Genomic DNA, 17,420 nt, shown 5'->3' on the forward strand with positions numbered 1-17,420 from the left:
GGTTAACCCTATGGGTGATCAATGGGTTAAATGTGAGCCTAGGGGAGTGTTTCTAACTGTGGGGGGGGGGCGTGGCTTGTGAAATGACCATGGAGACATGTGAGCCTATATAAAAGGATCACATGAGCTCTGTGATGATTTCAGGGAGAAGAACGGTCGCTGTGTTTACAATAGCCGACCGTCCTCTCTCAGCAAGGAGCGATCGCGGGTGTCAGGCAGCAATCGGAGCCGCCTGACCCATGCATCGGCTTCCCCACTGCCAAGAGAGGATGGGAGCGCGCCCCCTAGCTTCCCGCACGCGACCGACGAAGGTTTACGTCAGTTTGCACAGGAGAACCACCCTGCCGCAGTAAAAAGGCGGCGGGTGGTCTGGAAGTGGTTAAGAGAAATGTAGTTATTAAAGAGGTTCTAAACTCGTACAACTTTTTTTTTTTTTTTTTTTTTTTTTTTGAAACCTGTAAGAGAAACACATAATGAGCTAGTATGCATTGCATACTAGCTCATTATGAAATACTTACCTTGGAACGAGCCCCCGCCATGCCGCCCGCTCATCTGTATGACGGGTGACATGTCCAGTCACCCGTCTTCCGGGATCGCAGCATCCGGCCATCTGATTGGGCGGAGCCGCGGTGACGTCACGCATGCGTGCGGGAGCCGACAGTCACGGCACGGGGCTCTGAAGAAACGGCACCAGCGGCCATTCCTTCAGAGCGCATGCGCCAGTGAAGTCACTGGCTTCATGTAAGGTAAATATCTCCTAAACGGTGCATGTTTAGGAGATATTTACAGTACCTATAGGTAAGCCTTATCATAGGCCTACCTATAGGTAAGTGCCAGAGGGTTTACTTCCTCTTTAACATTTTTGTGTACATTCAATTTTTTACCATTTTGCAAAAAGGCGTAATCTAAAATTTACAAACATTTTTTATTCGCTCAATACAGGTTAGCTTTTTATATTTGGTAGAGATTTTGTAAAATGTGCTGAGTTTTTATCTGCTAATAATGATTTTAGTGTATTTTTAGCGAACATATTGTTTTGATAAACATTTGGGCAAATATCATTGTGCCCCAAAAATCAGTAGCACCCTATTTGTATTCTACTGGTCATGTGCTTTCAATATATGCTTTGGGGGAGTCAACCGAGCTCACCATGTGATTAACCTATTCACGGACGACGTGGTACTAATAGTAAATAACCCTCGAATTTCGTTGCCGTGTATTCACGAACTCTTAACCCGGTTCAGCGCCCTCTCCTACTACAAGGTGAACTTCACCAAATCCCTGATCTTGGATCTAGGGGTGAACCGACACACACGATCACATTTGCAACAATTCCCCTACACATGGGCTACGGAATCCATCACATACCTGGGCATCCAATTAGCCTCCGACATCACCAAAATGGTAGATTTAATTTTAAACCCCTTACTGCCAAGATTAAACAGACTTTACAGCGCCTAGCAAAAGTGGAACTTTCTTGGATTGGCAGGATTGCTTCATTTAAAATGATGGAACTCCCCAAAATACTATATCTGTTTCGAACTATCCCACTACCTATTCATAATAAGTACCTGAAAAAACTTAATGCTGCCCTCAAGCAATTTGACTGGCTGGGTAAAAAACCTAGATGCTCTATGGCTCACCTAATTAAGCACAAACGAGTGGGTGGGATCTGCTGGCCCATATTGGAAGAATACCATACAGCGTCTCTTCGATCACAGGTAGAGCGGTGGTTCCTCGACTCTCCAGAAGCAAACTGGGTGCATCTAGAAGCAGCACTAACACGCTCCCAGTCTCTACACTTGTTGCTCCTGGCAGAGTCGTGGAGACCACTAACTCTCCACTCACTCCCCCTAACCGCCCAGGCTACCATATTGGCCTGGAGGAAATTGACTTCTCCCTCCCTACTTATCCATACTCCGGCTGAATTATGCATCCCCTTCCAGACTCTGCAAATCCTTATCCCATATCTCAAAACTAGTATGCTAGTTGATCACGGCATCCACTGGGTAGACGACCTGTTGTCTAACCAGTTGATGGCTCCTTGGGCAGATCTTGGCGATAAATTTGCGTTACCTCAAGCAGCAAAATACGCTTATATGCAAATTAGCGCCTTTATAAGGAAACACCCTCTCCCGACTATACGGGTAGAGGACCGAATCCGATCCTTCCTCACATCCCCGTTGGACAAGAAGGGCATATCCCTGTTTTAGAACATCCTTGGCAACAAAAACCTGTTTACCAAAACTCCTCCAATGATACGCTGGGAACAGGATATGGGCAGGCAGTGCTCACAAATTCAATGGACACAAGCATTCCAATCCGTCACGTCCGCGTCACACTGTACAAACCACTGGGACCTTTCCCAGAAGATAGTTGCAAGGTGGTGCAAAACTCCAGTTATACTGGCAAAGTTTATTCCGGCATACTCTCCCCTATGCTGGAGAAAATGCGGTCAAGTGGCTAACATTTATCATGTGTTCTGGGCCTGCGTTGGCATCTCAAGTTTTTGGAAGAAAATCTTCCAATTAATGGCGGAGATCACTGGCATCCTCAAGAAACCCGACCCCGCTCTTGCAATCCTACACATAGGGACCCATGACTACCCGAAAGAGTACCGAGCTATAATAACCCACCTCTTACTGGCGGCCAAGCTCATAATAGCATGTCACTGGAAGGATGTCTTGGCCCCTAGCCATAGTGAGGTATTGATTCAAGTAAACCTGAATTACCAATATGAACGCTTACTGAATGCTAGGACAGCCACATTCATGAAATCTTTCGATTCTCAGTGATGTTTAAACTTTCCTCTTGATATGTCTATGCTCTCTTTATGCATTGTAGTTACTATACACCCCAATGATTACTTGTACCCATTTTACTTTGAGTGAGCAACTGTCAAAGTTATACTGTTTGTATGTATGTTCTTGTTATGTTTGCAAATTTCAATAAAAATTATTTTGAAAAAAAAAAATATATGTTTTGGGGAGTCTTTAGCAAACATTGAAAGCTGTAAGGGAAGAATAAAAAGACAATGAAATATGAAAAAATGGCCTGGCCAGCTAAGTATAAACGTGGAGCAGATGGCCTGGTAGCGAAAGGGTTAACCAGTGCCTGATAGTCACAAGATTGCTATATACCTCTGAGAAAAGGTATTTAGCAGTTTATAGTTACTAAAATAATTGCATTTACATGTTAGGTGTACTGTGGGAGACCAGACATAGTGAATGCAGGGTCCTGGGGTTTCACTGCTAATTTTATCAACTATATGTCTATAGTTTTAATTTTATTTATTTTTTTAGGTTGGAATTCCACCTGCACCTCGTGGAGTACCTCAGATCGAAGTCACCTTTGATATTGATGCAAACGGAATTGTTCATGTATCAGCAAAAGATAAAGGAACTGGACGCGAACAGCAGAGTAAGTTAATGCTAGATTACATTTTTATTGGCAAATGTTTTCTTTGCACTTTTCCCTGCTCCCTGAATTGCATCATTTTTAAAACGTGTTTTCTCTTACGTCCTCCGACAGTCGCCGCCTCTAAGTCATCACTATTGGGTATTGTCTTCCTATCCGTAGGAATAGCTAGGCATATAGACTTAGTCAAAAGACAAAAGGTATTAGCATATACACACCCATGGGGGCTGTCCCATCCTTTCAATACCCCCCCCCCCCCCTCCATCACCACTCCCAACTCAGTTTTAATCTGCCTAGCGTCAGGAATAGTCAGGCTTCCCTTGTGCTGGGGCTTCAGTCTCAGCCTTCCTAATCTTTTATTTGATTTTCTTTGAAAATGTCAGTTTTTTTCTCTCACTTTACTAGCTGTTTATTTTGTCAGCTCTAGTGTTAGTCTTCTCTTCGGATGAAGATGGATCATGCGGTGCTGGGATTCGGACTGACCGCCCTGGTTCTCCAGGGCAGAAGGGTCAGATGGACTCCCAGCCCGTCATCGAGCGTTCAGCTATGGTTCGCCCTGGCATTACGAACGACCCATCCCTGTTCGCTGCAGGGATGTAGCCGTGAGGTGGCTACCTCACAGGACTCGTCTGCGGTGCTGCAGCGTCATGTCCCTGGCTCACGGCACTCCCTGTCAGATGAGGACAGAGGTTTATCCGTGCATAGAGGCTCCCCCACGCCATCAGGTACAGGTAAGTACTTTTCTGTGTGGGGCCTCTGTTTGGGGTGGCAGTCTGTGTTGCTATGTGTCCCCATGTCTGTGCCTGTGTGACTCCGTGCGATCCCTGCGGGGTTCGCTTGTGCAGATCTGTATGTTTGCCGGGGGTCCCTGTCCCTGTGTCACCTTAGGTGCATGTTGGGGGTGCAGACATTTGTGCTTGTGCGGCGACCGCAGCGGGCAAAGTTTTGCGCGGTCCGCCATCTTTATTGTGGGCACACATGTATAGTTCCTCTGGGGCGATTGTACAGGGAGTGCAGAATTATTAGGCAAATGAGTATTTTGACCACATTATCCTCTTTATGCATGTTGTCTTACTCCAAGCTGTATAGGCTCGAAAGCCTACTACCAATTAAGCATATTAGGTGATGTGCATCTCTGTAATGAGAAGGGGTGTGGTCTAGAGACATCAACACCCTATATCAGGTGTGCATAATTATTAGGCAACTTCCTTTCCTTGGGCAAAATGGGTCAAAAGAAGGACTTGACAGGCTCAGAAAAGTCAAAAATAGTGAGATATCTTGCAGAGGGATGCAGCACTCTTAAAATTGCAAAGCTTCTGAAGGGTGATCATTGAACAATCAAGCATTTCATTCAAAATAGTCAACATGGTCGCAAGAAGCGTGTGGAAAAGCCAAGGAGCAAAATAACAACCCATGAAGTGAGAAAAGTCAAGCGTGCAGCTGCCAAGATGCCACTTGCCACCAGTTTGGCCATATTTCAGAGCTGCAACATCACTGGAGTGCCCAAAAGCACAAGGTGTGCAATACTCAGAGACATGGCCAAGGTAAGAAAGGCTGAAAGACGACCACCACTGAACAAGACACACAAGCTGAAACGTCAAGACTGGGCCAAGGAATATCTCAAGACTGATTTTTCAAAGGTTTTATGGACTGATGAAATGAGAGTGAGTCTTGATGGGCCAGATGGATGGGCCCGTGGCTGGATTGGTAAAGGGCAGAGAGCTCCAGTCCGACTCAGACGCCAGCAAGGTGGAGGTGGAGTACTGGTTTGGGCTGGTATCATCAAAGATGAGCTTGTGGGGCCTTTTCGGGTTGAGGATGGAGTCAAGCTCAACTCCCAGTCCTACTGCCAGTTTCTGGAAGACACCTTCTTCAAGCAGTGGTACAGGAAGAAGTCTGCATCCTTCAAGAAAAACATGATTTTCATGCAGGACAATGCTCCATCACACGCGTCCAAGTACTCCACAGCGTGGCTGGCAAGAAAGGGTATAAAAGAAGAAAAGCAGAAAAGCTAATGACATGGCCTCCTTGTTCACCTGATCTGAACCTCATTGAGAACCTGTGGTCCATCATCAAATGTGAGATTTACAAGGAGGGAAAACGGTACACCTCTCTGAACAGTGTCTGGGAGGCTGTGGTTGCTGCTGCACGCAATGTTGATGGTGAACAGATCAAAACACTGACAGAATCCATGGATGGCAGGCTTTTGAGTGTCCTTGCAAAGAAAGGTGGCTATATTGGTCACTGATTTGTTTTTGTTTTGTTTTTGAATGTCAGAAATGTATATTTGTGAATGTTGAGATGTTATATTGGTTTCACTGGTAAAAAAAAAATAATTGAAATGGGTATACTGTATATTTGATTTTTGTTAAGTTGCCTAATAATTATGCACAGTAATAGTCACCTGCACACACAGATATCCCCCTAAAATAGCTAAAACTAAAAACAAACTAAAAACTATTTCCAAAAATAGTCAGCTTTGATATTGAGTGTTTTGGGTTCATTGAGAACATGGTTGTTGTTCAATAATAAAATTAATCCTCAAAAATACTCATTTGCCTAATAATTCTGCACTCCCTATACATGTAATTTTGGCGCCATCCGCCGCCATTTTGTGGGCGGTGGAACGATCGGTCCGACCGCATGTCGGCGGCCATTTTGGTGTAGCCTCCAATGCATTCCTATGGGGCAGCCATTTTCCCGGGGTCTGGCATATAGTCCAGCCCTCTCCAGCAGCACTTCCTTTCCATCAGCAGCAAGGACACTGGTAGCAACGCTCTGCAGGTTATCGCTCTCAATTTCCCTCTGTTTATCGCTTCTGGATCAGTTTCTTTTCTCCTTTGGGGGTCTTTCATAGCTGTGACAGTAGCGGTGGGCTGCGCACGCCGCAGCGCTCTTAAAGGGGACAGTACACCGTTTTTTGCACTGTCGTTTTTTTCTGATAACTTGAGCCATGGATTCTCAGGAAAGCAAGTTTCCTCCAGCTTTAGTGGGGGGGCCCAGTTCTCCTGTGGCCCCGCTGCGACCCGATCTGGCTGCTGTAGTAGCGACTTTGGTGGCAAATATGGAAATGCTGATGTCTGAACGGGCTGCAAGAAGGAGGCCCAGGTTGTCTCTCTCTTCTGATTCAGATGGGGATATGGCTGCTGCGAGCGTGCCCTTTTCAGGGTCCCGCTCATCCTTGGACCCCCCGGGGTCTGAGGGGGAGGCTGAACTGGAGGGTGTTGATACATCCTCCCCAGGGTCACCTGAAGAACGGGCGACCATGGATGAGTTAATTGTTTCGGTGAAAGAAACTTTACATTTGGAGGATGATCCCAGTCCTCCGGGCGTTGTGTCCTCATTTGGGACGCACAGGACCCGCAAGTCTGCACGGGTTTCTCTCTGTCCAGCGGAATTTCATTACACTGTTAATGAAGTGTGGCGCACGTTGAAACGTCCATTCCTGGTACCTAGTCGGTTCAAATTGCTTTATCCTTTTGCGCCGGCTACGGAATCACGATGGTGTGTGCCTCCACAGGTGGACCACACTGTGGCCGTGTTGAACAAGGCTACCTTGGTTCCTACTGAGGATACCCCGGTTTTCCGGGATCCCACGGACCGGCGGTTTGAGTCTCTAGCCCGCCATTCCTATACGGTGGCGGGTTCGTTGCTCAATCCCATTTTCACGTCCGTTCTGGTGGCTCAGGCGGTGGCTGATTGGACTAAGATGCTTAGAGGCAATCTCGTGTCTGATGACATGCCGCCTGCCCGGCTGGAAATGGTGGACCAGATCCACCAAGGAGTCATGTATTTGTGTGATGCAGCCTTGAATGAGGCCCCCTTTGTGGCTCGCCTCTCTAGTGTCGCGGTACTTAACCGGCGACTGATATGGCTGAAGAGCTGGTCGGCCGACCAGTCCTCACGGAAAACAGTTGATGATTTTCCCTATGCTGGCTCTCGCCTTTTTGACGAGGCGTTGGATACCCTGGTGAAGGGCGTCACGGGGGTCAAGAGCACTATGCTGCCCCAGAACCCGAAGAACAAGTCTTTCCGTGGCAAGCAGGGTTCTGCGCCTAGATCCACTCAGGGGTCCTTTTGTGCCTTTCGGAACCAATCCAAGGGCAAGCCCTTCAAGGCCCAGGGCAACCAGAAGAAGCCCTGGGCGGGTAAGCAGAAGCCCGGCAATGCCGGCTCGGCGGGACAATCCGCCTCTGCCTGAAGGGGCGCCTCACCCGTTTCGGGGGTGGGGGGACGTCTGCGCGGTTTCCTCCAACCTTGGCTGCTCCGGATATCGGACAGGTGGGTTCAGGAAATCGTTCGATCAGGTTACAAGATCGAATTCCTTTCCCGGCCGGCGAACAGATTTTTTTCCCTCCAATCTCGATCTGCTCCCGGGGCGTCTGCAGGAATTGCATCAAGCGGTGCAGGACCTGCTTGCTCAGGGAGTGATTGACCCGGTACCTCATCAGGACAGGTTTCAGAGGTTTTATTCGAATCTGTTCACTGTGCCCAGGAAGGAGGGCAAAGTGCGTCCTATTCTGGACCTGAAATCGCTGAACCGCTTCGTGCGTGTTCGGAAGTTTCGAATGGAGTCCCTCCGTTCGGTGGTGGCCTCCTTGAGTCCAGGAGAATTCCTGGCTTTGATAGATCTGAAGCGAGACCGAAAGGTAACGCCACAAACTGGTAGTGGTCCTCTGCGATAGCAAACCGAAGGTACCGCTGATGACCCTCGAAGATGGGGATGTGCAGGTATTCCTATCTTCGAGGGTCATCAGCGGTACCTTCGGTTTGCTATCGCAGAGGACCACTACCAGTTTGTGGCGTTACCTTTCGGTCTCGCTTCGGCACCCAGGGTGTTTACCAAGGTGTTGGTGCCGGTCCTGGGCCTACTGCGGGCCCAGGGCATTGCGGTCCTGGGTTACCTGGACGATCTGCTTCTGAGATCGCGTGCCAGTCAGGACCTTGTGCACGACCTGTCCATCACGGTACAGACGCTCCAGGAGTTCGGATGGACCATCAATGTTCAAAAATCAGCGTTGTCTCCGTCGCTTCGCCTTCCCTATCTGGGAATGGTTCTGGACTCTGCTCAGGCAAAGGTGTTCTTGCCGGAGGACAAGCTCCGGACTTTGCGGGGACGAACTCGGGTCCCTCAGGGACAATCCGTCCTCGTCACTGAGGATCTGTATGCGGGGCCTGGGGTTGATGGTGTCGGCCTTCGAGGCGATTCCCTTTGCTCAGTTCCACACGCGGGCTCTCCAGACAGAGGTCCTGGCCAGGTGGGACAGACTTCCTCAGTCCTTGGATCTGGATGTCTCCCTGAGTCGCCAGACCAGATTGGCTCTTCTATGGTGGATCCAGTCCCCGTCGGTGGCGGAAGGCAAGTCCTTCCGTCCGTTGGTGTGGACAGTGGTTACCACGGATGCCAGCCTGTCGGGCTGGGGTGGAGTCCTGGGCAACCTGTCTGCCCAGGGCACTTGGGCAGAGGAGGGGTCCTCCCTCCCGATAAATGTGCTGGAACTGCGAGCGATAAAACTCTCTTCCAGTGGTCGGACCGTCTCCAGGGCCTGCCTGTTCGCGTACAGACGGACAATGCACTGCAGTGGCTTACATCAACCACCAGGGGGGCACCAGGAGTGCTCATGTCCGGGCGATCTCGGCAGTTCACATTCCGGGTGTGGAAAATTGGCAGGCCAACTATCTGAGCTGCCAGACCCTGGACCAGGGGGAATGGTCCCTTCACCCGGAGGTCTTTCAGATGCTGTGTGCAAGATGGGGATCCCCAGATGTGGATCTGTTCGCATCCCGGCTAAATCGAAAGGTGGAAAGATTTGTGGCAAGGACGCGCGATCTGTTGGCGGACGCCTCGGATGCGTTGGTGGCCCCTTGGCAGCAGTATCGTCTGATGTGTACGCCTTTCCTCCGATTCAGTTACTATCCCGGTTCCTTCGCAGATTGGCCTCGGAACCGCACATGGTGATTCTGGTGGCACCGGACTGGCCACGCCGGTCCTGGTACGCCGACGTTGTTCACCTGGCAGTGGCACCTTCGTGGCGCCTGCCTCTGCGGGAAGATCTCCTGTCTCAAGGTCTGATCTTCCATCCTGCTTTACAGTCGCTGGCTTTAACGGCCTGGCTGTTGAGACCCAGGTCTTGAAGGACAAGGGTCTATCCCCTGAGGTTATCCCTACCCTGATCAAGGCTAGGAAATCCTCCTCTGGTAAGATCTATTACCGTACCTGGAAAGCCTATTTCACCTGGTGAGTCCAGGGGGTTCTCCCCTCGTTCTTACTCGGTGTCGAGAATCTTGGCTTTCCTCCAGTCTGGAGTGGATTAGCGCCTGGCGCTGGCCATGATAAAGGGCCAGGTGTCCGCACTGGCTGTCCTTTTCCAACGCCCTGTGGCGTCTCATTCCTTGGTGCGCACCTTCATTCAAGGTGTGCGACATTTGGCTCCTCCCAGGAAGGAGCCCTTACCTCCGTGGGACTTGAACTTAGTTCTGTCCGCGTTGCAGCGTGCTCCCTTTGAAAATATCAGGGAGATATCGTTGCCTCTGCTGTCGAAGAAGGTTGCCTTTCTGGTGGCGATCACTTCGGATCGCAGGGTGTCGGAGCTGGCGGCGTTGTCTTGCCGTTCCCCTTACTTGATAATTCACAAGGATAAGGTGGTTTTGCGACCACCCCCATCCTTCCTTCCCAAGGTGATCTCTGAATATGCCCTTAATGAGGACATTGTCCTGCCTTCGCTTTGTACGAAGCCTAAACATCCGAAGGAGATTGCTTTGCATTCCTTGGATGTTGTCAGGGCGATCAGAGTTTACCTGTCGTCTACGGATTCCTTTGCGGAAGACGGATTCCCTCTTTGTCCTTCCTGAGGGACCTCGGAAGGGCATGGCTGCGTCCACAGCGACTATTGCCAAATGGATCAGACAGACCATTGAGCAGGCTTACGCCTTGAAGGAACGGGTTCCGCCCTTCCCTGTTAAGGCGCACTCTACCAGGTCTTTGAGTACTTCCTGGGCCTATTGGCATCGGACCTCGGTGGCCCAGGTGTGCAAGGCGGCGACTTGGTCGTCGGTGCACACTTTTTCCAAGTTCTACAAAGTAGACGTTCTGGCATCAGCTGATGCTTCTTTTGGCCGCAAAGTTCTCAGTGCGGCTGTGCCATGATGGACCCTTGAATTTTTCTCTGGGTCCCTGGATGTTGGCATTTGCTTTCCTGGGCTCTTGCTCCTGTTGAGCATTGTTTTTTTCTGTTGCCCAGTTGGTTCTTACGGTGCATGTAAGATTCCTTTCTCTATAGTGGGTAATACGTGCCTTTTCTACAGTTGCGTCTCCCACCCCTCATGTCTATACTGCTTTGGGACATCCCAATAGTGATGACTTAGAGGAGGCGGCGACTGTCAGAGGACGTAAGAGAACTGAATTTTTGTAAAATTCCTTTCTCTGAGTCCTCCGACAGTCGCCGCCCCCGCCCCTCTTTGGGGTTTTTATTACCTACTGCTATGCTACCAAACTGAGTTGGGAGTGGTGATGCAGGGGGGGTATTGACCGGATGGGACAGCCCCCATGGGTGTGTATATGCTAATGCCTTTTGTCTTTGGACTAAGTCTATATGCCTAGCTATTCCTACGGATAGGAAGACAATACCCAATAGTGATGACTTAGAGGAGGCGGCGACTGTCAGAGGACTCAGAGAAAGGAATTTTACAGGTAAGATTTTACAAAAATTCAGTTTTTTTGATGGAGCGCTTTCGAGAATCAGTTGTTGCAAGTATTGTCATTTGTGGGTACATTTTAATTGTATCAAATTGGAGCAGGAATAGGTGAAACATGGTCTTCTCACAGCATTTATTGATGGTGTGAGGCAGTTTAATTCTGGAGCTGATGGGTGCAGCTGCCACTTCTAGGTGGCTGAATACGAGGCAATGCAAAGGGCACTGTTCATTTTATAGGCTATTCCCCTGCAGGAGATAGGGCTTCACTTTCAGAAACCAGTGAATTAAGACTTTGAAGCTGAAGATTTTTCTGTCAGTAGCTACTGGCAGTGTTTGATGAAAAAAGGGAGCTACAAGTGCGGGGTCAGCAACTGCGGCACCTGTCCTATGTGCCACTGCAAAAAAGAAGTGATCACAGTTGATGGTAAAGTGCACACTATCCAGCAATTCATCAATTGTGGCACTTCATACATGATATGCAGCCCGCTGTGCCCTTGTGGGCTGCTGTATGTGGGCCGCACATCACGTCCACTAAGGGTCAGAATAGGCGAGCACAGGAGCAATATTGCAACTAAAAAAGGTAACTTTTCAGTCCCCTGACATTTTGCAGACATGCATAATAGCAGCACTGAAGGCCTAAAGTACTTCAGAATTGATGCCATCGGCAACGATTTAGACAATGGTAGAAGCCATAAGACTTTGCACTAAAGAGGATTTTTGGATCTTCACGCTAGGTTCCCTTACCCCTAAAGGGCTTAATGAAGAGATTGAGCTTCACTTGGCGATGTAGCTTTTAGTAGCCCTGACCTTTTTAGTTAGAGAGACGTGCTAAACATTTCGACCTTGGCACCCTATTAGATCTGATCTGTTCAGTATATGTCACTTTAGTAAATTAGTTGTGTTTTCCCTCCCATGGTTATATTTTCGATTAATTTCTAGTCCTTAAAAACGTGAAGTCTGCCATTAGGCAGAGGGACAACCTTTTAATTTATTATGTTTTATATGGAATTTCATATCCCATAGATTTTATTTTGGTTAAGACTTACCAACAATAGGGTTGGGGGCGTGGCTAGCAGGCAAGATGGCCGGCCGCATGTGATCAGAGCTCCGTCGACCTACACGCGAGCTCCGTATGTATCCTGAACACTTACCTTGATCTGGACACCTTGAACGGTATTTTGGGGAATCTAGCCACCCGCCTGACAGTATGAGCAAGGAGTCGAGTAAGGAGCGTCCCTCTACGGCGTTGAACGCCTGAAAGAGTTTGTACGTTTTCGAGAAGCAGGCTGAAGCCCGCAAAACACACGGAGCGGAGGAGGCGGCAGTAATATACTGACTAATATGCCAACGGAGAAACCAGCAAGATCTCACTAGAACAGGTACACTCTCAGCTTATGGCTGCTATAACAGCTAGCAGCACGCTGTTGACTGGTAAAATGGAGGAAATTAGAGTGGATATAGGCCTACTGCGGCACAATGTACAAGCTATTAGCAAGCGGTTTACTGAAGCTGAAAACAGGATTTTCACATTAGAGGATGATTTTCCCCAATTACCTTATCGGATACTGGCAGTTGAAAAGCAAATTTCATTTTTGAACAAAAAGGCTGATGATTTGGAGAATAGATTGAGACGTAATAACATTAGATTTGTGTGTTTACCCGAAAGGGCTGAGGGGAAAAACCCTGGAGATTTTGTGGAGACATGGATTAAAACTTTATTCCCTGAGACTGCTCTTTTCAACAGCATTTGCAGTGGAAAGGGCCCATAGAATACCTACAAAACCACCTGCCCCTGGGGCTCCACCAAGACCCCTACTAGCATGTTTTTTGAATTGCAAAGATCGAGATCTTATACTGTGAAAAGCTAGTCAAAAGGGTATCATCCAATATGAAAATGTACAAGTGTTTTTCTTTCCTGATTTTTCAGTAGATTTACAAAAGCTGAGAGCTACCTTTTTATTGAAGTTAAAAAGAAGCTAAGAGGCCGCCATATTAACTCCTCTTTGGCATACCCTGCGAGGTTGCGGGTGGAGGAAGATGGAAGAGTATTTTTTTTTTTTTAATATCCCGGAAAGTGTTCTTGGCTTTGCTCTAGGAGGAACTATAAAGTGAATGGAAAGGAATGATCCACTGTTTTTTTTTCTTTTTTGAGCAAAGATATTACACAGATCTACACAGATGGATAATCAGAAAGAAGATGCTGAGGTTGAAGAGAGGGGGGGGGGGGGGAGGGAAGTGACTGGGAAAAGAGGAACCTTTTTTTTTTTTTTCCCCTCTTTTCCTCGTCTCCCCCCGGTATTACCATGCCTTAAGGCTTATTTTGAGTCAGAATCTATATATGGGAGCTTGAGTGGAGGCCGCGGCTATGAATTGCCTTGGCATACAAATGCTTGAATGCCTGGGCAATGTCCCATTGGTTTTTCTTTATGGGATACTGCTTAAAAAAATGTGTCATGTGCATGATGCTTTTTTTTTTATTTTTCTTTCTTGAAAGTTGTTTCCTGGTGTGCTCACTCACCTTTAGCATTGATATTAATGCAAAATATAAAAAGTATTGTTTTGGAAGAATTAATTGGACGGATGGTCAGTGCGCTGGACCCCCTTAGGGTGGTTAAACTTATGCTTTGTTTAAAATGACCGCCCAATGTAAATTTATATCCTGGAACATTAGGGGTCTGGGTACTCAAAAAAGATCCCAGGTAATTACAAATATAAAACAATTAAAAGCACAAATTATCTGTTTTCAGGAGACACATTTGACTCCTGATACATAGTTACATAGTTACATAGTAGGTGAGGTTGAATAAAGACAATAGTCCATCCAGTTCAACCTGTGTAGGTGTGTGTGACTGTAATCATCTAACATAGCCCTCAATCTCCTGATCCTTGAGATGTAAGTCTAAGAGTCTTTTGAAAGTCACCATACTACCCGCAGAAACCACCTCTTGTGGTAGACAATTCCACAATCTTGTAGCCCTAACAGTAAAGAACCCCCCACGTTGCCTGAGGTTAAAACGCTTCTCCTCTAATCGCATTGTATGTACTCGAGTCCTCATGCAATTCCTTCGAATGAACAGCTTTTCTTCTAAGCTGAGATCCCCATTAAGATATTTATAAATTGCTATCATGTCCCCTCTCAGACGTCTTTTCTCCAGGGAAAATAAATCGAGCGATTGCAGCCGCTCTTCATAGGTAAGGTCCTCCAACCCCCTAATCAGTTTAGTTGCCCTTCTCTGGACTTTCTCCAGCTCCAACACATCCCTCCTGAGGACTGGCGACCAGAACTGGACAGAATACTCCAGATGCGGTCGGACCAGAGTTTTATAAAGTGGAAGGATTATAGTCTTATCTCTGGAATACATCCCTTTCTTTATGCATGCTAATATTCTGTTGGCTTTGGAAGCTGCCGCTTGGCATTGCATGCTGTTGCCTAATCTATCATCAACTAAGACTCCCAGATCTTTCTCCATTTTTGATTCCCCCAAGGGTTCCCCTCCTAACGTGTATTGTGTTTTTATGTTTTTGGTCCCCAAGTGCAAAACCTTACACTTCTCCACATTAAACCTCATTTGCCATGTCGTTGCCCACTCCGTAATTTTGTCCAGGTCATTCTGTAGGATATCTGCTTCATGCTGTGCAGTTATTGCCCTGGCCAATTTTGTGTCATCTGCAAAAACTGATAACGAACTACTGATCCCTTCCTCAATGCTGTTTATGAATAAATTGAACAAGGTTGGTCCCAGGACTGAGCCCTGGGGCACCCCGCTTACTACCTCAGACCAGTCTGAGTATGCGCTGTTTATTACTACCCTTTGGACACGGCCTTTTAGCCAATTCCGTATCCAAGAGCAAACCCTGCTGTCGATACCTGCAGACCTTATTTTATAAATTAAGCGCTTGTGGGGAACTGTATCAAACGCCTTAGCGAAATCCAAGTACACCACATCCACTGGTCTCCCCCTATCTAGCTCACAGCTCACTTCCTCGTAGAATGCTAAGAGATTGGTTTGACAAGATCGCCCATTTGTAAACCCGTGCTGGTTACTACTGATGATGTTGTTGTCTTTAGCATACTCTACGATATAGTCCCTTATCATCCCCTCCAAAAGTTTACATATTATTGATGTCAGACTGACAGGCCTATAATTTCCTGGGATATGCCTCTGGCCCTTTTTGAATATCGGAATCACGTTAGCCTTCCTCCAATCCCCTGGTACATCTCCTGTCCTAATACTGTCAGCAAAGATCAGGAACAGTGGTCTAGATATAACCATACTGAGTTCCTTGAGCACTCTCGGATGTACGCCATCCGGGCCTGGTGATTTGTTTGTGTTAAGTTTATCCAGTCTTTCCCTGATTTCCCCCTCTGTTAGCCATAGTGGCAAGTCCTGTGTATTACTACTAACCATACAGTCATGGTCAGTGTACCCTTCCTTTTCCTGCGTAAAGACTGACGAGAAAAAAGAATTCAGCACGGTTGCTTTTTCAGTGTCCTCTGTAACCATCCTCCCATCATCGCTAATTATGTGTGCAATATGCTCTGCCCTAGTTTTTTTGCTGTCGATATATTTAAAGAATTTCTTTGGGTTTTTTTTACTATCCTCCGCTATTTGTCTCTCAAAGTTGATTTTAGCCATCTTGATTTCGTGTTTACACTTCTTATTTTCCTCCTTGTATTGCTGGAAGGCCGATACGGTGCCCTCTGATTTATATTTCTTGAAGGCCAATTTTTTTCCCCTAATAAGTTTTTTAACGCTACGGTTTAGCCAGCCAGGTTTGGCTTTGTCTCTTCTAAATCTATTCCCCATAGGAATGCACTGCAAGATGCCTTTGCTTAATATTGTTCTAAAGCATTCCCATTTTTCCTCTGTGGTCAGTGATCCCAGGGTTTGGTCCCAGTTTACCCTTTCCATCAATGAGTACAATTTTGGAAAGTCTGCCCTTCTGAAGTTTAGGGTTCTTATGTTCCCCACTTGCCTTTTTATATTGTTATTTATACTAAATGTGATCATCCTGTGATCGCTAGAGCCCAGGTTGTCCTGGACTCCTACCTCCGAGATTATGTCTGGGTCATTAGTGATCAATAGATCCAGGATAGCATTCTCTCTAGTAGGGGAATCCACCAACTGCGACATGTAGTTATCCTGTAAGGTTTCCGTGAATAGCCGGGCCTTATGCGAGTGTGCAGTCCCCTCTTCCCAGTCAATGTCGGGATAATTGAAGTCCCCCAATATGATGACTGATCCTAGTTTTGCCGTTTTACCTATTAGTGCTAAAAATTCCAGCTCTACCTCCTCCCCTTGGTTTGGTGGCCTATAGCAAACCCCCACAACTACTTTTCCCTTATCTTCTTCCCTATCGAGTTCAACCCACACAGATTCTAAATCCATGCTCATCCCATCCGTAATGTCACTCCTTTCTAGCACCTTTATATTGTTCTTGACATAGAGACATACCCCTCCCCCTCTTTTACCAACCCTGTCCTTCCGGTACACCGAATACCCTTGGATATTGGCCAGCCAGTCATGTGAGGGGTCGAACCAAGTCTCTGTTATTCCCACAAGGTCTATGTCCTCCTCATGTACTAACATGTCCAGCTCATCCATCTTATTAGCTAGGCTCCTGGCATTAGCATATAGCCCTCTTAGTTTTACGGAAGTTAAACGTGATTGGCGGTTTTGTTTATTTCTGTTTGGTCTGCTGTTCTCCCGCACAGACCCGCCAATTGATGTTGTTGACCTACTGTCGCTATTGACCCTACAACTGCCTTCAGTCCTCTGCTCCCTCCTGACTGATTCTATTTCTGAGCCCTCCCCCCCGTCTCCTAGTTTAAAAGCCCCTCCAACTCGGTGGCCATCTTTCTCCCCAAAAGAGCTGTACCGTCCCCATTAAGGTGCAGCCCATCCTTACTAAAGAGCCGGTAGCCGACTGAGAAGTCAGCCCAGTTCTCCAGGAACCCAAACCCCTCCTTCCTACACCAATTCCTCAGCCACTTGTTAACTTCCCTAAGCTCCTTCTGCCTCTCCTGTGTGGCTCGAGGTACAGGCAGTATTTCAGAGAAAACCACCTTGGAGGTCCTTTTCCTCAATCTATTACCTAAGTCCCTGAAATCGTTCTTAAGGATCCTCCACCTACCTTTAACTTTGTCATTAGTGCCCACATGCACCATGACCGCTGGGTCATCCCCAGCCCCGCCCAACAATCTGTCTGCCAGATCTGCGATGTGCCGAACTCGGGCGCCCGGTAAACAACAAACTGTTCGGTTCACGCAATCTTTTTTACAGATTTCCCTCTCTGTCCTCTTGATA

The 17,420-nt window shown here is 47.5% G+C and overlaps 1 protein-coding gene across 1 annotated transcript in view; it reads left to right on the forward strand.

The window, feature by feature from the left end:
• HSPA9 (heat shock protein family A (Hsp70) member 9) overlaps positions 1–17,420 on the forward strand; it is a gene marked incomplete at its 3' end in the record, with an annotated part of 663,406 nt that overhangs the window by 527,123 nt on the left and 118,863 nt on the right. The window contains exon 13 of the mRNA XM_082253601.1: positions 3,303–3,420. Within this exon, the coding sequence (XP_082109727.1) occupies positions 3,303–3,420 (118 nt within the window). The remainder of the gene's footprint in view (positions 1–3,302; positions 3,421–17,420) is intronic.

The sequence above is a fragment of the Pelophylax lessonae genome (genome assembly GCF_965119305.1).
Source record: "Pelophylax lessonae genome assembly, chromosome: 4".
NCBI classification, from domain to species: Eukaryota; Metazoa; Chordata; class Amphibia; order Anura; family Ranidae; genus Pelophylax; species Pelophylax lessonae.